This window comes from Lepidochelys olivacea (assembly GCF_965140295.1).
Source record: "Lepidochelys olivacea isolate rLepOli2 genome assembly, chromosome: 20".
NCBI classification, from domain to species: domain Eukaryota; kingdom Metazoa; phylum Chordata; order Testudines; family Cheloniidae; genus Lepidochelys; species Lepidochelys olivacea.
In genome coordinates, this window is record NC_140430.1 from 344,746 (window position 1) to 367,495 (window position 22,750).

The 22,750-nt window shown below is 56.1% G+C and overlaps 2 protein-coding genes across 2 annotated transcripts; both read left to right on the forward strand.

Annotated features, from left to right (window-relative positions):
• Positions 1-157: 157 nt before the first annotated feature.
• GPD1 (glycerol-3-phosphate dehydrogenase 1) lies at positions 158-13,196 on the forward strand. Its single transcript, XM_084609926.1, has 8 exons — positions 158-266; positions 956-1,133; positions 2,830-2,970; positions 3,549-3,687; positions 6,642-6,754; positions 7,151-7,384; positions 7,837-7,943; positions 9,153-13,196. The coding sequence occupies exons 1-8, from the start codon at positions 226-228 to the stop codon at positions 9,247-9,249; spliced, it is 1,050 nt and encodes a 349-aa protein (XP_084466052.1). The 5' UTR covers positions 158-225; the 3' UTR covers positions 9,250-13,196.
• A 4,072-nt stretch (positions 13,197-17,268) lies between these two features.
• Positions 17,269-18,233, forward strand: COX14 (cytochrome c oxidase assembly factor COX14). The gene is made up of 2 exons (XM_084610839.1): positions 17,269-17,428; positions 17,810-18,233. Exon 2 carries the CDS (start codon positions 17,819-17,821, stop codon positions 17,996-17,998), a length of 180 nt encoding a protein of 59 aa, XP_084466965.1. The 5' UTR covers positions 17,269-17,428; positions 17,810-17,818; the 3' UTR covers positions 17,999-18,233.
• The last annotated feature ends 4,517 nt before the right edge of the window (positions 18,234-22,750 follow it).

Consider the following 22,750-nt stretch of genomic DNA (forward strand, 5'->3'; position numbering starts at 1 on the left):
CAAGGCGTGTTGAGGGGGAAGGCAAGGACCCTCCTCTCCCTTCTCCTGTGTCTCCACTGCCGCCCCCCCGCCCCCCAAAGAAGCTGGCCCGGCGAGAGGCGCGACTTGCGGCCCCTGGGGGCGGGGTTCTCTGCCGGGGGCGGGGCCCACCCTGCCTGGGGGGCGTTAAATGCCCCCCGTCCTGGTGGGGCGGCGCAGTCGCCGCCTGCCTCCCCTTCGCCGACCATGGGCGGCCGGAAAGTCTGTATCGTGGGCTCCGGCAACTGGTGAGCATCCCCGGGGGCCGCGTCCCCTGCCGCCCCTGGAGCCGAATCCCGCAGCCGGCCGCGGAGCCTGCGCTTGGGGCGGCCGTGGGCGAAGCCGGGATTCCCGTCCGGGGCGGCGGGTCCCAGCCGAGCGGGTCAGGCCGGGCCCTGGCTGCCCCGGGGCCGCCCCCTGGCCGGGGTTGGGGGCTTTGCGCCCCGCTGCCTCGGAGCCGGGCTTGGATGCGCGCCCCCCCGCGGTCTGCCCCCTTGTTCTCTGCCCCGCCGGAGCCCTGCCCTGCCGCCCCTGGGCTCGGGGTTATCCCCGCACACAGCCAGCGGCCCCGCCCCATTCCCTGCCCCAAGTGTCCTTAGCCCTGTTAACCCCCCGCTCCTTCGACCTCCTCCTTTGACCCCCCCCCCGCAGTGGGTCTGTGGGGTGCCCTGGGGCCCTGCCGGGGGCTCTGGTGGGACCAGTACCCGGGCGAGTGCCAGCCCTCCCCACCACCAGGGAAAAGACTCAAGGCAGGGGACTGGCATCCAGTCCCCTTTCTGTGACCGTGGCCAAAGCCGGGGGCCTTGCTCTGCCGGGGCCATGTGGGAGAGCCCGCGCAGAGATTCTGCTGCTTAGGACCCATTGCCCCTTCCGGTGCCTGATTGTGCTCTCCCTCTGTGACACCCGCCCATACATCTGCCTCCTCTGCTCCCTGCAGGGGCTCAGCCATCGCCAAGATCGTGGGCCGCAATGCAGCCAAGCTGGAGCAGTTTGACACCACGGTGAACATGTGGGTATTTGAGGAGGAGGTGGGTGGGAAGAAGCTCACCGAAATCATCAACACGCAGCATGAGAACATCAAATACCTGCCAGGACACAAACTGCCGCCCAATGTGGTGAGTCCAATATTTTTTTTTGAGGGGGGAGACACTATTTCACCAGTGGGCAGGCTCTGTAGTCACATCAGGTATAGGCTGGGGAGATGCATGGAAGGTTCCTGGTGTTTCACTACCACCTTTTGCTCCGAAGCACATGGAGGCTGAGGGGTTGCAGCCAGCTCTGGGCTGGAGGGCAGCAATCGAACATTGCACAACACACTGCAATTGGGCAAAGACCTGATGAGCAGCTATCCTCAGGTTCCAAAGCTGCCTGGATCTCCCACTCAGCTCCCCGGGAAGCACAAACTAACCCTGCTGGAATGAAGTGATTCCAGGCCTGATGCTTAGACTGCTAAGCCACCTCTTTCCACTGCCAAAGCACATGCCAACCGATACCCCAGGAACACCTTCATGGGCCACTGAAATGCAGTCAGTGCTGGGGTGGGCCCCAGCAGCTGTTCTCCAGCACCTAGCAATGTCACATGACCTCACAGGCTGGGAAGAGGCAGAGACATGTCTCCTGTTGAAACTGCTGGGAGGATTGCGGGGGAGCTTGGGGGCAAATGCCTCCCTCTCCAGCCACAGCAGAGCCCCGAAATGCAGCTGTGGATAGAGGAGCTGGCTTGTGTCTCTCCCAGCAGAGTGAAGATCAAGGGGGGCAAGGCCTGTTTTCAAAGGCTTGTCTCCGTGGTGACGGAGGTAATAAATAACTATCTGCTCCGGAGTCGTCTAACTGAGCTGGTTCCCTGAGGCCAGGACACAGAGGGAATGGCTTGTGCAACCCTTGCGGGGACGGCTCCTGCTCAGTTACTCATTCATGCAGTGACCTTGCCCTGTGCACCCTGCACTGTGGCCCCTGGCTTCTCTTACCCCATGGAGCCCCGCTCCCCTCCCCGCTGTTTGGCTGACCCTGTTTCTCACCCATGCGCATGCTCTACTGCAGCCCTGACTGATGCAACGGGTGCCCTAGTTGCTCCTCACACCATACTGGATGGGAACCGCGCTGCATGTCTGGTTGTGCTTCAGGGTGTCAGGCCTGCGAAAAGCCCCCGTCTCTCCAGGGGTCTGTGGTGTTTTAGGGGCAGTGACAACCATGTGCCAGCAGAGGAGCAGAGTTAAACCCAATTAAGACCCCCAGATAGGTGTGTGGTCTCCCCATCCATCAGCCTCATCTCCTGTCCCCACCCCAACCTCCCTGTCCTCTTGGATGGCCTCTCTCTTCCTGTCCTGGCCATAGGCTGAGCCTTCCTCCAGGTGGTGCTGTGCCATAGAATCATAGAATATCTGGGTTGGAAGGGACCTCAGGAGGTCATCTAGTCCAACCCCCTGCTCAAAGCAGACCAATCCCCAATTTTTGCCCCAGTTCCCTAAATGGCCCCCTCAAGGATTGAACTCACAACTCTGGGTTTAGCAGGCCAATGCTCAAACCACTGAGCTATCCCTCCGCCCGTCTTCAAGCCCTGGTTGCCTCATTGGACCCTGTCCCAAAGACCCTGCTTGAACTCTAGGATTGAGGGGAGAAGGTCACGTGGCTCCTGACTTCAGGTGGGCTGTGTCCTTGCAGAACATGCTTCCTCCACAGGGGAGCCTCTGGCAGCCCCCATTCCCCACATTACCTAGTAATGCCCAGGGTTTTACAGGCCCCTCCTGGCACTAGGTAGCAGCTCTGTGACAATGGACACAGCTCCTTGGTGATGGGCCCGTTCCCCTGCAGGTGGCGGTACCAGACCTGCTGACGGCCTCAGCTGGGGCAGACATTCTCATCTTCGTGGTGCCCCACCAGTTCATCGGCAAACTCTGTGAGCAGCTCAAGAACCATGTGAAGAAGGAGACCATCGGGGTGTCGCTCATCAAGGTGTGAGCGGGGAGCAGCATCTAGATGCTGAGCCTCTGAGCCTGGTTCACAGGGGTGGCTCTGTGCGCTGGTTGGCAGGGCATGAGCTGGGTAGGGAAGGGAGCTGGGTTGTAGCAAGAGGGGGCCAAGTCTGTAGGTGGACAAGGAGCTGGGGAGGAAGAGTCTAAGGCATTTTTCACCTGGAAACTGGGTTTCATGGGTATAACAGGCACGTTCAGGCCGCGGCACGGAGGGGAGCAGCAAGCGGGGTAACTCAGAAGGAATAGGAACAGGGTACTTGACTGTGCGGGGGGAATACTGCTATGGCATTGGGAGAGGGTGTGTGGGATGAGGGGAGATTATGGACCAAGCATTGGGATTGGTGGAGAGATAATGGGGCATGGGCGTGGGGGTTAGGGCACTATGGAGACAATAGAGATCATCATGTGGGAGACCGAGGCATGACGGTGAGCCATGGGCCAGGGTTTAATGCAGGTGGGGCACAGGAGACCCAGAGCGCAATGCAACTGAGGGAGCTTGGGAGATACAGGGCATCCAACCCCCTGGGGCAATAACCACTGCTCCTGGTTGCATTGCAGGGGGTAGATGAGGGCCCAGAGGGGCTGAAGCTGATCTCGCACGTTATCCACGAGTGGCTGGGCATCGAGATGAGCGTCCTGATGGGGGCCAACATTGCCAATGAAGTGGCGGAGGAGAAGTTCTGCGAAACGACCATTGGTAACGAGCCAACCCCCCACTGTTGCCCCCTCAGCCTGGAGCCAGGGAGGGGGCAGGGCTAGAAGGGGTTAAAATACCCCACCCTACTCAGGGGCTCTACCAGTCTTCCCTCCCAGGACAGGGGTCCTGCCTGCTGCCCACCCCAGGCACAGGGCTTGGGCTGGGGGTTGGCAGGGAACCCCTGCAGGTGTCATGCTGAGGGAACTGATGCCATTGCTTAGTTGGGTGGCGTTAGAAAAGTGACTCTTCCTCCCCAACCCATCCCTGCACCATCGGGGTGGGTCTTTGAGCATCAGCCAGCTTCACCAGTATGACTGTGTGAATTTTCTGGATTTTCTGGCTTTGCACCATTGGCAAGGGGCACAAGCCTCTTGACTCCAAGGGGGCTGGAGCCTTGTGGGGGAACTGAGCAGAGGCCATGTGGCATCATGTTAAGGGAACTTCTGGTGACACTCTCCCAGTCTTCCATTATCAGTAGGGCAGCTGGAAAGCTCAGCTGATGACAGGCCCGCTGTGTGGCCTGTTTGTTAAACATAGAAGCAGCCAAGATCAACAGAGTGGCTGGCTGGCTTGGGCACCTCTTCCGTTCATGAAATTCAAAGGTGGCTTTGGCTTTAAAAGCAGGCAAGACACGGCAAAGGGGGTGGGGGGAGGCAGACTGGAATGTTGTAAACCCATCATGCTCTTAGTCCTAATCACGGGGGTGCCTAGCAGCCAAAGCCCCTTTGTGTTGGGTGGTGCACAACCACACAGACAGTATCAGTCCAAGAGCTGGCAGGACTGAGGACCATTTTCATGGCATGGGTGCATGTCAGTTATATCTTGGTGGATGCACCAGAGGCTTGGAGTTGGTCAGGTCTCCTGGGAACTATTTTGGGGATATTACTTTATCTAGCATTGCAGCCTGAATGTGGCACTTTCCAGCCATGCATAGCAGCCACGTCCTTGCCCTATGGGGCGCCACTCAGGCAAAATGCAGACAGCAGAGGAGCAGTGTTGCAGCATGAAAACCAAGAGGCTGAGCTGGGTCTTGTACCATGTTACATTCATGGGTTTTTTTAATTTAGGGCAAAAATTTCAAACCTGGATGCTTGGAGTCAGGGTCACCCAGGCCACACCTGTGGCTCACCCTTCGTTTGTATAGTGCCCAGCAGTAGGGACCCCGCCCAGATCTGGAGAGGCAGTGTGGGGGTTATGGTCATACAATACTATGCATCCGGTCAGGGTAGGATTGTTCCCTGCAGCATCTGTCACAGCGTATTAAGAGCAACTTGGGTCCAACCGCCGTTATGGCTGTACAGGTCAAAGCCTCCATTGCGCATCCCTGGGGAGCTGTTGGGGGATTAGAGCAGAGAAGCAGTGACCCAGTGCAGGTGCCTCGCCCCTTGGGGGTCTGTTGTGTGTATTCGTGTTTGTTGCCCCCACGAGGAGATGAGTGACTCACACATAAAGGTGGCATTCATTCAACTCAAGAGCAGGCAGGGAAAGCCAAGCACGTGTTGTCCCTAATTAGGTCTCAGCATGTTAAAGTCATGCCAGAGGTGCTCTGGGTATAGGCTCCTTATTAAGTCAAAATCGTGATTCTGTCTCCAGTTGAATTAGCAACAGGGCTCTGCAACTGCTTCATGTTCCAGTAACATTCATCAATCCACTATGAGGGTAAGAGTTGAAGCCTGGAGCAGAGGGACAAGGGGCATAGGTTGGGGTGGCGGTGGGGGGAGCATTTAGGGATTTGTAATGTCAAAGAGCCAGGCTGTGGTTCCCTTTATCACTGCAACAGCTGCAGACTCCACACCCCTTGCTGCTGTCAGCCCTTGATAGACCATCTGTCTCCCATGATATCCCAAGGCCACCAAGGCTAACGACTGATCCAGTCTGTGTTTGTCCAGCATCCATGCAGGAACTTTGCAGCAGGTTTATTTCTCCTTGCCTGTCGATGCTTTCCTCGGTCAACACTTTGAGGACTTTCCATGAGGGCACTGTCTGTGCATGTTCAGGAGTGCTGGATGAAATTCAGAGGGACCCCACAGGGGTTGGCTCACGCTGCCTGTTGGCCTGGCAAGACTTGGATTTAAATTATATTTGGAGGGTAGTGCTCATGCGCTGCCCTTCTGCCCCATCCACTCAGGGAGTCTCAGAGCACTTCACAAGCATTAAGCCCCCCGCTCCCAGCAGCCCACAGAGGTCACTGTTGTCCCCACCAGGGCCGGCACCAGCGTTTTTGCCGCCCCAAGCGGCAAAAAAAACCAAAAAACTTGCCGCCGAACACAGTGGCGGAGTGATGGTGCGGCCGCCGAATTGCCACTGAGCGTGAAACGTGCTGTGACGGAGCAGCTGCCAAAGATTCCTGCCGCTGCCGAGGGCAGATTGCTGCCCCAGAGCCCGATTGCCACCCCTTTACATTTGACTCCCCAGGCACCTGCTTGGTTCGCTGGTGCCTGGAGCCGGCCCTGGTCCCCACTGTGTGTCAGTTTCCCCATCTGCACCATCTGGTTGTTACTATGATGTGTCAAACTGGGTTGCTGGAACCCTGGGAATGGAAACCAGGAGTCCTGGCTGTTAAGCCCTGCATTTAGCTGATCAGGGTGAGATACCATGTGTAGCAGCTGGAGTTGTGTTCCTGTATTAATGATGTGTCCCAGAGGAGGGAATCCTGCTCCGGAAACCTGCACCTCTGCTTCCTTTTGCAGGTAGGACCCTGGAGTCCTTTTGTGGAGCCTCGGCACAGGGGCTGGACCAGTCCATGTGCCATCTCTGCTGCCCTAGTGTAGATAAAACCAGATCCCTCCCCACTGCTCTGCAAGGCCCCAGCTCTAACACCTGGCAAGAGGGGCTGAGCTATCAGGAGTGTGGAGGCATGCGTTCATCTCCCCTACTGGGCAGGTTGGAGGTGGGCACAATCCTCTCCAGGGTGTCTGCCAGTAATGCTGCTCCACTCCCTCCCCGCCTTTTAGGCTGCAAGAACCTGGAGCATGGGCAAATCCTGAAGGAGCTGATGCAGACGTGCAACTTCCGGATCACTGTGGTACCGGAGGCTGACACTGTGGAGATCTGCGGGGCCCTCAAGGTGCATGAAAGGGCAGGGCATCGGGTTAGCAACAGGCCTGGCCTGCCATCTCTGCAGGGCATTTAGGGAGGCTAAATGGAGAGGCCCAAGCTGGACTTTGGCTGGGTCACCACTGGCACAAAGCATCATGGGAGCAATGGGGAGGCCTCAGTGTTACACCAAGTCCAGCAGCATGCCCATGCTGAGGCAAGTGGACATAGTGGGAAGGATGCCACCTAGGTCTCCCATCCAGGTGCTGGCCTGATCCACTCCTGCTTAGTTGACACTCTGAGCAGGAGGAGCAGGTATGGGCCCTCAGGAAGGTGCCTTGATGCTCCAGGAACATGCAGGCAGCTTGTGGCACTGACAGGGTGAGCCCTGCTGGTAACAGGCTCCTCTGGGCTGTCATCCCCCCAGAACGTCGTAGCTGTAGGGGCTGGTTTCTGTGATGGCCTGAGCTTCGGGGACAACACCAAGGCAGCTGTGATTCGCCTCGGGCTGATGGAAATGATTACCTTTGCCAAGCTGTTCTGCAAAGGCCCTGTCACCTCGACCACCTTCCTGGAGAGCTGTGGGATCGCCGACCTTATCACCACCTGCTATGGTGGCAGAAACCGCAGGGTGGCTGAGGCCTTTGCCAAGACTGGGAAGGTGCGTGCCAGGGTGGGGAACATTGGTGACATCAGGGACCTGAGCCTCCTGGTCTTTTGTGGGAGGAGGAGGGATGGGGCTGGGCAGTAAATGGGCTGTAGCAACAGGTGCCCTGTCCTGGTGGGTCGGAGCCCGGTGGCCTAACTTTCCTGGTGAATCTGGTCAGCACTCACTATCCCTGCTGCATTGGCTCAGCCAGTGCTGAATGCTGCAGAGGGAAGTGTAACTCCTCCACACCCATAATTGGACAGAACTCTGCCCTGACACAGCCCTGGTGCACAGCTGTGAGCCTGCAGGTCAGATCCAGGCGGTGGCTGCTCTCTGCAGCCCATTTGGTCCTCCCCTGTGATGAAGCTTTCCGAGCTGGGGAAGGAAGGACAGGCTGGGGGCCGGGGGCTGCCGGTGAATGGGCCCAGCTCACCTTGTGGTTGGGTTGTATTTGGCTTGTTTAGTCCATTGAGCAGTTGGAGAAGGAGATGCTGAATGGACAGAAGTTGCAGGGTCCCCAGACGTCCGCCGAGCTGAACCACATCCTCAAACACAAGAATCTGGTGGAGAAGTGAGTGCTGTTGCCCCTCCCCTTGGCCTTGCCCATGGTCTCCCTTGGAGCCCCACCTATGAGTAGGTCGGGCTCTCTGGCACATCCCAAGCCTTAGCTCTGCACCCACATGTGTAGTAGAAGTGGACCTGCCCCAGAGTCTGGATTGTCTGCCCCAGAGATCAAGGTCCTTGGTGGAGACAGAGGGTCAGCCTGCTAACTCCGGTGAAATCCCAGCAAACCACCAGTTGGGCAGCTGGATGGTGACAGCAGCTCATTCCTCGTTAGCTGATCTGGCACTTTGTCCCTGCGTCAGTGTCTCTCTTGTTGCCCATATAGCTTTTGGAGTTCGCCTTTCTTAGGCTCCCAGGCCGCGGTGTTGTCAGGCACTATGGGCAGTGTCTGCCATTGTCACCAGCTCCTGCCTTCCAGTCTGGTTTCTCATTTATGAGCCGCCTGGGTAGGTGCCTAGTGCATGTGAGGACAGGCCTGCCTGGGGGCTGCACATCAGCTGCTCTGCATGCTGGATTGCAAAACTGCACCCTCCTTGCCTGATATGGGAACAGGAGCTCCAGTCTCCTGCAACCACCCCAGCCATGGTGGCTTTTTAGAGCAGGTGATGCTGCTCTTCTCACATGTCAGGCCAGGTAGAACTGGTGCTAAACCCAGAAGAGATCATCTTGGTGCAGCAGTGACTTGCCAGTTACCTCTGAGTGCAACCACAGGGTCCTGACTCCTGTGTGTGCAAAGCCAGGCATGTACCTTTGCAGATCTCGTAAGCTAAGTAGGGCCATCTTGGCCAAGACCTTGGAGGGGAGACCTGTGGGAAAAGCAAGGTGTTACATTTCTGATTCAGTAGGAGACACTCTTCCCCCTGGATTGGTGTTGAGCCCCAATGCCCAGCAGAGGGGTTGGGGGAGGTGTCACCTGTTGAATGAGGCACCAAATGTCTGTGGTCATTAAGATCTTGTGGCACCGAGTGCTAATGCCAGGATCGGGGCTGTGCTCTATCAACGTCCGGTCTGATCTGCCTCTGTAGTCTCGGCTGGATACACCAGTCTTCATTTCCTGCCCCAAAGTGCTAAGTGCTGGTAAGCAAAAGATGTGGGGTGCAGGGATCCCTGTTGTTCCTGCAGCTGATGCTACAGCGGTTGAGACTCTGTATGTATTAGAAATGGATTTGCCACCATCAGTGCTGCATAGTGCATCACTTTGTCCATCTGCCCATAGGTTCCCCCTCTTCACTGCTGTTTATCAGATCTGCTACGAGGGCAAACCCGTCGCTGACTTCATCAACTGCCTCCAGAACCATCCTACCCACATGTAACTAGGTCTGAAACGGGGAGAAAGCCACTGACGGAGCATGAGCCTTCATGTACAGAGACAATGGATCCTCCATGAGCCATGGCAGACCATGAGTAAGGGGGGGTCCTTTCCATCTCCCTGGGGCTGGGTAGCCCTCAGCCTGGCGATGCTCTGTTGATTCTATATGGAGGCACCAAATTGAACTCCCTCCTTCTCTGGGGTGTCTAAAATTTGCTGGCCCCCAGGATATCCTCCTTGGGGAGGACATGGCATCATATTCCTCATCAGTGATGCAACTGGTGCTGTTCACTGTGCGGCTCTTCTGGGCTTCCTTCGTGAGCTGTCTGTAGATGAAGCATTTGGAGGTTGCTTTGGCTGTGAGGACCGTCTACTTTTGCGCGCTGTATCCCTGACAGGGGCTGCCTGGCAGGGCAAAAGTCCCTTGTTGTCTGCAGCAGTGGTAGTTTGTTACTATTTTTTTTAGCTTACCCTCCCCGCAGCGAGGGACTGAGAACATGTGCGGACACCTGCCAGATTTTATCTGTCCACTGCCAAACTCTTTATGATTTTAAAAGGGGTCATTGATCCTCATTTGTATAATCAGCCCCAGGGCATAGGAGCACCTGCACATGAAACACTGCTCCCCGAAGTCTCTTCCATTGCCTTGGTTCCAGCCCAGCCCTGACTGTGACACTGCCAGGACCCAATCAAACTGGTGAGGGTGAAGTCTCATTTTTGTGCCAAGATAACTCCACAGGTGTCAAAAGGCAGTTTCCCAGGGCTGTGTCCACTGCAGATTGTTAGAAGCAGCCAAAGGAAGTTCTTTGGCCTTTTACTCTGCAGCTCAAAGCAAACCCCACTGGATACTCAGATTCCTGAATCCTCTCCTGTCCCCTGTGACTCTTGGGCCACTCTGCCTTGCAGCTCCCTGTTGTGTCCCATGTAGCTCTTCGTCCCTTCTGAGCTTTGTGCAGCTCCTGTCTGGCTAGTGCAACGAAGGGACTCATGTCCCTAAGTCAGAACTGAAGTGGGCTCCCCTACCTGGATGGGTGGGTTGCTGGCTGTGAATGTTGTTAGCACTGCACCTTCCTGAGCAATTGGGCCAAGCTGCTTTTAATCAAGAAATGGGCTGGACCTGGAACAGCCTCCTGGCCCCCAGAGCATCTGGATTCTGTTCTTTGGGCCTGTCTCTGCTTTTACTTGTGTGCCTTGGAGGCTGCACCCTCCCTGATGTTCCTCTTGCTCTTGCCTGTGGGCTCTTGACAGGCCCAGCTAGGGAGGCTGAAGCTGTCCACTATAATAGGGGCCATCAGTTGTCAACTGAGCTGCATTTCCCTGGAGTAACCCCTGACCTGGAGGCTGTGGGAGGGGAGACATTCACCAGCACAAAGGGGAGTTGGGGTCCCTGTTGACTTTCAGTGGGCATCAGGCACCTTGCTGCCCTATTTGCCTTTGAAAATGGCCCCTCAGCTAGCAAACCTGTTACAAGCCTGTCTGAACCCTGTCACAAAGCTGGATAATTGCTTGCTACAGCTTCACAAGGTTGTGGCCTCCCAGTGCCCCAGGCTGGGCTCATGGGTGTGAGTGAGCAAAATGCTCTCCCACCCCCAGCGCTGGATTTGCCTGGTGTCTCTGGCTGGCTGAACATGAAAGTACTTTGATTGTGAATGTTTAATTAAAATAATATGGGGACATGAAAAAAACCTCAGCCCCCAGTCTCTGCAGTCTCATTCTGCTGGTGCTGGCTGGACCTAGGGCCAGTGCGAGGCCAGACTAATGCATCCCCACCGTCCCTTCTGGCCTTAAAATCTCTGTGCTGTACCCCAGAGGGATGGTATAGAGCCCCTAGCGGAGGCAGGTACAGCTGAGTGGCAGGGCTGGCTGCAGGGTTCCAGTTTCTAACTGGTGCCTTGGCTGACTGCTGTGATTCCATTTCATGCGCTGGATGGGATGGACCCAAAGGAACTGGGGCAATTGAGATCTTGCTGCCTACAAGGGATTGGGCGGAGTCCTAGGATCCTGTTTCTATGTCTCTCCATAAGTGGGACCCAGGGGTGGGGCGGGGGAATAGGGCTGGGACCCTGCAGTAAGAAGCTTGTGCAGCTGTAACCCCAGAGCCTATTTCCACAGGCTCCCCTGACATGCTATCTTGCTGGTGTGTTCCTTGAGGCTTTATTCTCCATGCTGTTCTCCCCCAGGACCGCTGGTTCCTCTTAGCAAAACTTGTCCAAGTACCTCCAGCTGGGTTGCCTCCCTGTAAAACACACCTTGTCCTAAGTGAGCTTTCCAATCCCCCTCCCACCAAGCTTTAGCCAGGGGAACTTAATCTGCTGATACTACTGTCACTCTTGTGCCTTTTATTAGATGCTCATTCTCTCCAGATACCCTCTGACCTTTAGACTGAACTGACTGTATAGAAGGCTGCCAGCTTCAGCCTCCTCCCGATCCTGCTGGAGCTACAGAGAAGAGAAAGAACCTTACGCCCCTGCACCCTGACACCAGTCCTGGTGCTGGCTTTCTGCTCCTATTGCCTTGGAGATCTGAGAAGTCCAGCTCCTTTTGCATGAGGTGCTTCTATCAGAGATCCCGCATTAATATGCAGGAGGACTCTCCCACCCAGCCACAGCTGAGTCCCAGCGTCTCCCCCAGAGCAGTCTCTGAATTACTCCAGCCTAGGCCCATTGCAGGGTGGGAGGGTCTCTGAAATGCTTCTCACCCTGCCCCATAAGCTGCTCTCCAGTCCCCCTGCAAGCAGGCTTCTTACACCCTGACCTTGCATGCCCCAGATCCCAGAGGTCCAGATATTGCAGTGCCTGATGCCAGGCTGGCAGGGTGTGTGTAAGGATGTGGCTGCAGCAGCTTCTTTTACAGGTAGGTGCTTCCTGTATCCCCCAGGTTGCCTTGTCACATCCAGTAGTGGAGGGATTTTTAGTAGCGAGGGCTGAACTTGATGTGCTAGCACTGAGCAGCTTTACCTAGGATGTGGCTAGCTTGGTCCTACCATCAGACTTCACTGCAGGTGTGACAGAGCCCAAATCCCCTGGGGCAAGGATGGGCAGAGCTTGTCTCTGAGAGCCTCACTGTTCGTGGGGAAAAGCTCCCCTCCCCTGCCCTGCCCAGCTGCTGGAGGTCACTGGCTATAAAAAGTCTCCCCTTTGCCATTTGGAGTTATGTTCTGCAGACACAGCACACGTCAAAGGGCACTCTGGATGTCAGTGCGGCTCCAAGAGCTGCATCTGTTCTGATCCCGGGGGGGGGGGGGGGGGGGATCTTTACTTGCCAGCAGACCCAGAAATGAAGCAAGCAGGGAAGCAGCCTAAGCATTTCCACTCTCAGTTTGTCTGTGGCTGCGAGGGACTTTCAAGTTGGAGCAAACTTTTATGAAGCCAGCACTAGGGTGCTAGCCCTCAGGCTGCAGGGCTAGCAGCAGTGAGCATATATCCTTGCTGCTGGCCCTTTGGAGGAGCTCAGTCGGCATCCTGGCAGCATAGCAACTGTGGGTGCTGTGACGAAGCGGGACTGTTCTTAATGTTTCCTCTGAATATTGTGGGGATGCCTCAGTTTCCCCTATGCAGTTCTTAAGTATCTAGGGGGTGGGATAAGGGTGTATGATCGTTGCAGAGCCCTAGAGGGCAGGTGTGTGCAGGGGTCTGGACACAGAGAATGGCCGACACCCTGTTTCCTGGCAACTGATGGCCTGGCCCTTCCACCCTGCAAGGTGAGATCTAAAGAGTTGGAGAACAAAGGAATCAGGTGACCTCCTGGCCTGGGAAAGGGACAAAGCCCAGAGGAGGAGGGGCTGGAGGGAGTTTCAGTTTGGGGCTGGCTGGGGACATGCAGTGAAGGGCAGACGGGGTTGTCTGGCTCACTGCCCCCCAAAATGGACCCAGCTGAGGGGTCCTGTTCTCTGCACCTACAAGCTCTGTGTTAGACCATGTTCCTGTCGTCTAATAAACCTGTTTTACTGGCTGGCTGAGAGTCACGTCTGACTGCGGAGTTGGGGGGCAGGACCCTCTGGCTTCCCCAGGACCCTGCCTGGGCGGACTCGCTGGGGGAAGCGCGCCATGGGGCAGAGGATGCTGAATGCTCCGAGGTCAGACCCAGGAAGGTGGAAGCCAGGGGAGCTGTGTGTCCCGCAGACAGGCTGCTCCCAGAGAGGAGACTCCCCCAGAGTCCTGCCTGGCCTCGTAGGGAGCAGTTCCAGAGCATCGCCCGGGGACTCTGTGACAGGTGACAGGTGACTTGTGCTGTGTTATTGTGAGAGGGACACCTGTTCGGCGGTAAGCAGGCTGCAGCCTCAACAGACCTGCTGCTGTGCAAACTTACCTTAGGGGAATACAAGTCCCTTGTCCTCTTTCTCCTCCCCAATACATCTAATGTGAGTGCTGTGAGGGGCTCACATGAACAACAGAAAGGTGAGTATGGGAGGGTTTCAGAGTAACAGTCTGTATCCACAAAAAGAAAAGGGGTACTTGTGGCACCTTAGAGAGGAACAAATTACAAGGACTCCTTTCCTTTTTATGGGAGGGTTGCGGACCACAGGAAAAGCACGGTATGCTACTGTGTGCGGGAGACAAGCAAGCAGCTCATGTCACACGGGGGGGGGGGCAGGGAGTAGCAGCTCATGTCACACTGGGGGGGCAGGGAGTAGCAGCTCATGTCACACGTGGGGGGAGCAGAGGGGGTAGCAGCTCATGTCAGACATGGGGGGGCAAGGGGTAGCAGCTCATGTCAAATGGGGGGGCAAGGGGTAGCAGCTCATGTCACACGTGGGGGGGCAGGGGGGTAGCAGCTCATGTCGCGGGGGGCAGGGGGTAGCAGCTCATGAACACATGACTTACGAGGAGAGGCTGAGGGAGCTGGGATTGTTTAGTCTGCAGAAGAGAAGAATGAGGGGGGATTTGATAGCTGCTTTCAACTACCTGAGAGGTGGTTCCAGAGAGGATGGTTCTAGACTATTCTCAGTGGTAGAAGAGGACAGGACAAGGAGTAATGGTCTCAAGTTGCAGTGGGGGAGGTTTAGGTTGGATATTAGGAAAAACTTTTTCACGAGGAGGGTGGTGAAACACTAGAATGCGTTGCCTAGGGAGGTGGTGGAATCTCCTTCCTTAGGTATTTTTAAGGTCAGGCTTGACAAAGCCCTGGCTGGGATGATTTAACTGGGAATTGGTCCTGCTTTGAGCAGGGGGTTGGACTAGATGACCTTCTGGGGTCCCTTCCAACCCTGATAGTCTATGATTCTATGTCACACGGGGGGGCAGGGAATAGCAGCTCATGTCGCGGGAGGGCAGGGGGTAGCAGTTGATGTCACGTGGGGGGGCAGGGGGTAGCAGCTGATGTCAGACTGGAAGGGCAGGGGGTAGCAGCTCATGTCACACGGGGGGGTGCAAGGGGTAGCAGCTCATGTCGCGGGGCAGCAGGGGGGTAGCAGCTCATGTCACACGGGGCGGCAGGAGGTAGCAGCTCATGTCACACGTGGGGGGCAGGGGGTAGCAGCTGATGTCGCGCGGGGGGGCAGGGGGTAGCAGCTGATGTCACGCGGGGGGGCAGGGGTAGCAGCTCATGTCACACTGGGGGGGCAGGGGGTAGCAGCTGATGTCGCGCGGGGGGGGCAGGGGTAGCAGCTCACGTCACACGTGGGGGGCAGGGGTAGCAGCTGATGTCACACAGGGGGGCAGGGGGTAGCAGCTCATGTCACACTGGGGGGGCAGGGGGTAGCAGCTCATGTCGCAGGCGGGCAGGGGGTAGCAGCTGATGTCACACGTGGGGGGATCAGAGGGGGTAGCAGCTCATGTCAGACATGGGGGGGCAGGGAGTAGCAGCTGATGTTTCGCGGGGGGGGGCAGGGGGTAGCAGCTCATGTCAGACATGGGGGGACAGGGGGTAGCAGCTCATGTCACGGGGGGGGCAGGGGGGTAGCAGCTGATGTCACGCGGGGGGGGCCGGGGGTAGCAGCTCATGTCACGCGGGGGGGCAGGGGGTAGCAGCTGATGTCGCGCGGGGGGCAGGGGGGGTAGCAGCTGATGTCACGCGGGGGGGGCAGGGGGGTAGCAGCTCATGTCGCGCGGGGGGGCAGGGGGTAGCAGCTGATGTCACACGTGGGGGGCAGGGGGGTAGCAGCTGATGTCACGCGGGGGGGGCAGGGGGGTAGCAGCTCATGTCAGACATGGGGGGACAGGGGGTAGCAGCTGATGTCGCGCGGGGGGCAGGGGGGTAGCAGCTGATGTCGCGCGGGGGGGCAGGGGGTAGCAGCTGATGTCACGCGGGGGGGGCAGGGGGGGTAGCAGCTGATGTCACGCGGGGGGGCAGGGGTAGCAGCTCATGTCGCACGTGGGGGGCAGGGGGTAGCAGCTGATGTCGCGCGGGGGGGCAGGGGGTAGCAGCTGATGTCACGCGGGGGGGGCAGGGAGGTAGCAGCTGATGTCGCGCGGGGGGGGGCAGGGGGTAGCAGCTCATGTCACACGTGGGGGGCAGGGGGTAGCAGCTGATGTCGCGCGGGGGGGGCAGGGGTAGCAGCTCATGTCACACTGGGGGGGCAGGGGGGTAGCAGCTGATGTCGCGCGGGGGGGGCAGGGGTAGCAGCTCATGTCACACGTGGGGGGCAGGGGGTAGCAGCTGATGTCGCGCGGGGGGGCAGGGGGTAGCAGCTGATGTCACGCGGGGGGGCAGGGGTAGCAGCTCATGTCACACTGGGGGGGCAGGGGGTAGCAGCTGATGTCGCGCGGGGGGGGCAGGGGTAGCAGCTCACGTCACACGTGGGGGGCAGGGGTAGCAGCTGATGTCACGCGGGGGGGCAGGGGGTAGCAGCTGATGTCGCGCGGGGGGGCAGGGGGTAGAGTCACGGTGGGAGGCGCGTGGGGAAGGAGCCCGTGGAGGGGCGGAGCGGAGGCGAACGGAGCCGGGCGGACCCCGGCGGACCCCGGCTCTGCCCCACGAGCGGGGCGGGAGGCTGGGGCAGGAGCGGTCGCAGCAGGGCAGACTCCCGGGTGACGGGGCTGGGCGGGAGCCAGCGGCACCGGGCGGCGGCCGCTGCAGGCTCGCGTGTTCCCGGGCCCGCCTGTGTCCGCGAGGGGACCCGGAGGCTCGCGAGCTGCAGCCCGCCCAAGCCCGACTCCGCGCTGCCGCGCCCGCCCGCTCCCTGCACCGAAGCAGCCTCGGAGCCGGGTGCCCTGAGGGGGGGCTGGAGAGCGCGCCCCCCCAAGCGCGGCCCCCCCCGGAGCGCGCCCCCCCCAAGCGCGGCCCCCCCCGGAGCGCGCCCCCCCAAAGCGCGGGCCCCCCCGGAGCGCGCCCCCCCCCAAAGCGCGGCCCCCCCCGGAGCGCGCCCCCCCAAAGCGCGGGCCCCCCCGGAGCGCGCCCCCCCAAAGCGCGGCCCCCCCCAAAGCGCGGCCCCCCCCGGAGCGCGCCCCCCCGAAGCGCGGGCCCCCCCGGAGCGCGCCCCCCCAAAGCGCGGGCCCCCCCGGAGCGCGCCCCCCCAAAGCGCGCCCCCCCCCGGAGCGCGGCCCCCCCCCGGAGCGCGCCCCCGGCACAGGCTGAGCGGTTTGGAGGAGGCCCCCCCCGCCGCCGCCGCCGCCGCCCCCTCAGGCGGTATCCGGGAGCCAGCGGGGCTGGGCATAGCGGGCGGGGGCGGGGCCGTGGTGCGGGCACCAGGGGTGCTGCCGCGCCCCGCCCCCCCCGGCGTGACGGGGTTTCCGCAGGGGCGGGGGATACTGATCTCTGAGCCCCCCCCCACCCCGCGCCGGGCCCGGCCCGGAGCATCAGGGGGCACGTGGGACTGGGGGCTCCGCTCTGCCGGGGGGGGGGGCTGTGACCGTGCACGTGACTGGGGGGGTCACGTGCCAGGCGCCCTGTGGCCGGCTAGGCTACTGAGCAACGCAGGGACAGGCAGAGGGGGAGACAGCCCGCGTCACTGCCCCAGCCCCCCAACCGCCATTGGCTCCCCCATCGCCCTGCTCCCCGCCCCGCCCCGCCCGAGGGGGGCAGACACCCACGGAGACTACAGCCCCCAGCATGCACCGGCCTAGAACGCCCTGCGCTACGGCACCTGACTTCCGCCGCCCGGCTGGGAACACGTGACCGGAAGGGCGTCGCCTCTTGGGAACGGTGACCGGGCTGAGGGCGGGGTGCGCGCGAGGCGTCCGACCCGGAACTGCCGCCGACCCCGGCCTCCGAGACGCGTCCTCTCGCAGCGCGCCCGGCAGGAGGTGACGGTCGCGGGGGCTGGGCCCGCCCTGCCGCTCGGCGCGCGGGGGGGCGGGTCGGGTCGGGTCGCTCCGGGCGGCGGCGGGAGGCCGCGGTCGGTGTGCGAGGCTCGGGGGCCCGCGGCCATGGGCAGCCGGGCTGCTCCCGGCCCCGCGGGGACCTGCCGGAGGCCGGTCGGCTTCGGGCACGCCCGGGCTCGCCGCGGGAGGGGACAGGACGGGCCCGGGCTCGCCGCGGGAGGGGACGGGACGGGCCCGGGCTCGCCGCGGGAGGGGACGGGCCTGCGCTCTCCCGGGCGAAGCGCGTTGGGCCCCGCGGGCTCTGGCCGCCAGGCCTCGGCGGGCCGCGGCACCCGCGGCTGAGACCGGCCTTGTGTTTTCCAGGGGACGAGCATGGCCTCCGCCAAGCAGCTCGCGGACTTTGGGTATAAGGCCTTCTCCGGCTCCATGATGCTTCTGACCGCCTACGGGGGCTATCTCTGCAGCGCCAGGGTTTACCGCTACTTCCAGCGCCAGAAAGCCCTGAAGCCGCCTGACCAGAACCAGCTAAAGACAGGGGTCGTTGAGGACTGAGTCCTGCTCTCTGGCCGGCTGCCTGGCCAGAGGCTAGGTTGAGATTACGCCTGCTGCAGTAACCAGGTAGCACGTGCAACCCTTCCCGATCACAAATGAGGGCTAGCTTAGATCACTTGGGGTTTTCCTCAGGCACACTACCGTGTCTGGAGATTTTCTGCACTAGAGAGACGTTACAAAGTAACTCTGTGTAAGCATCTGTTTTGATCACGTGATTAAATATTTTATTTACTTCTCCTCTTGTCAGTATGTGACTAGAACCACCTGAGTGGAGGAGTAAGTCAGTTAAATCAACATCAATACACAATTTTACTCAAAACCCCACACGGGGGCGGGGGGGGGTGTCTGCCTTGATGCCATTCTTCTAAAATTATCCACTTCCAGGCCAGCAAACTGAATAGCCGCAGGTTGAGGGAGACTGAGGGCTTGTCTACACTTAAAAACACTGTAGCTGTATCCCTATAATGCTTCAATGGAGACATTACCTACACTGATTGGAGGGGTTCTCCAGGCAGCATAGGTAATCTACCTGAGAGGCAGTAGCTAGGTTAATAGGACTATGTCTCAACTACTGCAGTAAGTTGACCTATGCTACGCATGAATAACGTAGCTGGAGTTGACATAGACTCGTAGAACTGGAAGGGACCTCGAGAGGTCATCTAGTCCAGTCCCCTGCACTCAAGGCAGGACTAAGTATTATCTAGACCATCCCTGACAGGTGTTTGTCCAACCTGTTCTTAAAAATCCCCAATGATGGAGATTCCACAATCTCCCTAGGCAATTTATTCCAGTGCTTAACTACTCTGTCCGTTAGGAAGTTTTTCCTAATGTCCAACCTAAAGTGCCCTTGCTGTGATTTAAGCCCATTGCTTCTTGTTCTTAACCTCTGAGGATAGGACAATAATTTTTCTCCCTCCTTGCAACAACCTTTTATGTACTTGAAAACTGTTATCATGTCCCCTCTCAGTCTTCTCTTCTCCAGGCTAAACAAAACCAATTTTTCCCTCATAGGTTATGATTTCTAGACCTTTAATAATTTTTGTTGCTCTTCTCTGGACTTTCTCCAAATTGACCACATCTGAAATGTGGTGCCCAGAACTGAACACAACCTAACCTAACCTCTAACCTAGTTAGAGCGGAGTAGAGCAGAAGAATTACTTCTCGTGTCTTGCTTATAACACTCCTGCTAATACATCCCAGAATGATGTTTGCTTTTTCTGCAACAGCATTACACTGTTGCCTCATATTTAGCTTAGCAACTGCGACCCCCCAGATCCCTTTCCACAGTACTTTTTCCTAGGCAGTCATTTTCCATTTTGTATGTGTGCAACTGATTGTTCCTTCCTAAGTGGAGTAATTTGCATTTGTCCTAATTACTTCAGACCATTTCTCCAGATCATTTTGAACGTTAATCTTATCCTCTAAAGCACTTGCAACCCCTTCCAGCTTGATATCGTCCTCAAACTTTGTAAGTGTACTCTCTCTACCATTATCTAAATCATTGATGAAGATATTGAACAGAACCGATCCCTGCGGGACCCCACTCCTTAAGCTCTTCCAGCATGACTGTGAAGGACTCATGATTACTTTCTGGGAACGATTTTTCCAACCAGTTATGCACCCACCTTATAGTAGCTCCATCTAGGTTGTATTTCCCTAGTTTGTTTATGAGAAGGTCATGCGAGACAGTATCAAAAGCCTTACTAAAGTCAAGATATACTACATCTACAGCTTCCCCCCCCCCCATCCATGAGGCTTGTTACCCTGTCAAAGAAAGCTATCAGGTTGGTTTGACATGATTTGTTCTTGACAAATCCATGCTATTACTTATCACCTTATTATCTCTTATGTGTTTTGCAAATTAATTGCTTAATGATTTGCTCAGTTATCTTTCTGGGTACAGAAGTTAAGCTGACTGGTCTGTAATTCGCTGGGTTGTCCTTATTTCCCTTTTTATAGATGGGCACTATATTTGCCCTTTTCCAGTCTTCTGGAATCTCTCCAGTCTTCCATGACTTTTCAAAAATAATTGCTAATGGCTCATATCTTCTCCTTAAGTATTCTAGGATGCATTTCATCAGGCCCTGGTGATTTGAAGACATCTAACTTGTCTAAGTAATTTTTGACTTGTTCTTTCCCTATTTTAGACTCTAATCCTACCTCATTTTCACTGGCATTCACTATGCTAGATGTCCAATTGCCACCAACCTTCTTGGTGAAAAACAAAGAAGTTTTTAAGCAGCTTTGCCATTTCCACATTTTCCTTTGTCTTTCCCCCCTCATTGAGTAATGGGCCTACTCTGTCCTTGGTCTTCCTCTTGCTTCTAATGTCTTTGTAAAATGTTTTCTTGTTTCCTTTTATGTCCCTAGCTAGTTTGATCTCATTTTATGCCTTGGCTTTTCTAATTTTGTCCCTACATACTTGTTTGTTTATAGACATCCTTTAAGAAAAGGAATACTTGTGGCACCTTAGAGGCTAACAAATTTATTTGAGCATAAGCTTTTGTGAGCTACAGCTCACTTCATCAGATGTATTCAGTAGAAACTCTGAAACCAGTCATCCTTTGTAATTTGACCAAGTTTCCACTTTTTGTAGGATTCTCTTTTGAGTTTTAGATCATTGAAGATCTCCTGGTTAAGCAGGGCGGTCTCTTGCCATACTTCCTATCTTTCCTACACAGTAGGATAATTTCCTCTTGTGCCCTTAATAATGTCTCTTTGAAAAACTGCCAACTGTCATTCAATTGTTTTTTCCCCTTAGACTTGCTTCCCATGGGATTTTACCTACCAGCTCCCTGAGTTTGCTAAAGTCTGCCTTCTTGAAATCCATTGTCTTTATTGTACTGTTTTCCCTCCTACTATTCCTTAGAATCATGAACTCTACCATTTCATGATCACTTTCTTCCCGGTTGCCTTCCACTTTCAAATTCTCAACCAGTTCCTCCCTGTCTGTCAAAATCAAATCTAGAACGGCCTCCCCCCCTGTAGCTTTCTCTACCTTCTGAAATAAATTATCCAATACATTCCAAGAACTTGCTAGATAAGCTGTGTCCTGCTGTGTTGTTTTCCCCAACAGCTGTCTGGGTAGGTCAAGTTACTGCAGGGTCTGCACAGTGCGGAGGTCGAGGGGAGAAATTCTCCCACTGACTTACCTTACTCTTCTCATCAGGCATACAGTACAGGGGTCAACTTGAGAGCGAGCTGCTGTTGATTTGGTGGGTGTTCACTATACCCATTAAATCAATCTCAGAGAGTGGAGTCTGGCTGTACTGTAGATGTAGCCTAGGAGAATTCTCCCATTGACCTAGCATTGTCTACACCAGGAGTTAAGTCAGTTTAACTGCATTGCTTGGGTGGGGGGGTGGATTTTTCACACTGCTGAGTGAGTTATACTGACCTAATTTCTTAGTGTAGACTCAAACTGAGGAAGTGGAGAACAAATTTCTGGAACAGCTTTGGACTGAGTCCTGCTTCCAAGCATATTAGATTTTGTAAACAATAGTTTCACATCCACGGTAAAGTCTTCCAGTCACCAAACGATCCAGAAATGCATGAATTTAACAGTTGTGTGTCCTCTTCCCCATGGCCAGATGCTCACTTCCACAAGCTTAGAGTTTCATTTCAATGTTAGACGGTTCTGGGGACAGGCTTGAGATTAAAAGTAGAAAATAGACTAAGCAAATTCCTACAAGAACTATCCTTTAGTTGGAAAAAAAAATTATGGACAGTGGAGTTTGCTGTAGATTTTGGTCTCAACACCAAGCCTAACAGACAGAGGGCCTGGTGCAGTCTGAACTTTGCTTTGGACTGTTTTATCTCAATGCTACTAGAGTAACAGTGCTATAAAACAGGTAAGCCACAGCTGCTAGTTCCTCTTATTAACTTTAGAGTTTCCTTAATAGTAATTGCAGGATGTGTAAGTATTTCTCAAGACAGTATGAAGTGGAAGTAGGTTTGGCAAAGGCTACTTGGAAAAGTATTTGGCCATACTAGACATAGTGTACCTTGCTAAACTTTCACTATATGTTCTACTCACATACATCTGTAGCAAAAGAACCCTAACTCTGGGGCAATTTAGGGACATTGAATAGAAATTATTGGAGCTAGGAATAATGAATATTCATGGAGGTAATGTGTCCAGCTTTGCACACAGTGAATAATTTTACAAAATGTTTGTGAAGAGCCTGTCACTTGATTAAAGCTCGTTTGACCTATAGTCAGAGCACCATAGCTGGCACTTAAGTGAAGCACTGAATCTTAAACACTATTCTCTCTCATTTGAGACAGCAGTCCCTACTGGCACCATGCTGCCTAGAGTATTAGGGGGGTTCACTAGTTCAGGAGCAATTCAACAACTTTCTGCAGTGTATAGGATTTCTTTCTTATATGCTAAACTTGCTCAATAGAATCATAGAATATCAGGGTTGGAAGGGACCCCTGAAGGTCATCTAGTCCAACCCCCTGCTCAAAGCAGGACCAATTCCCAGTTAAATCATCCCAGCCAGGGCTTTGTCAAGCCTGACCTTAAAAACCTCTAAGGAAGGAGATTCTACCACCTCCCTAGGTAACGCATTCCAGTGTTTCACCACCCTCTTAGTGAAAAAGTTTTTCCTAATATCCAATCTAAACGTCCCCCACTGCAACTTGAGACCATTACTCCTCATTCTGTCATCTGCTACCATTGAGAACAGTCTAGAGCCATCCTCTTTGGAACCCCCTTTCAGGTAGTTGAAAGCAGCTATCAAATCCCCC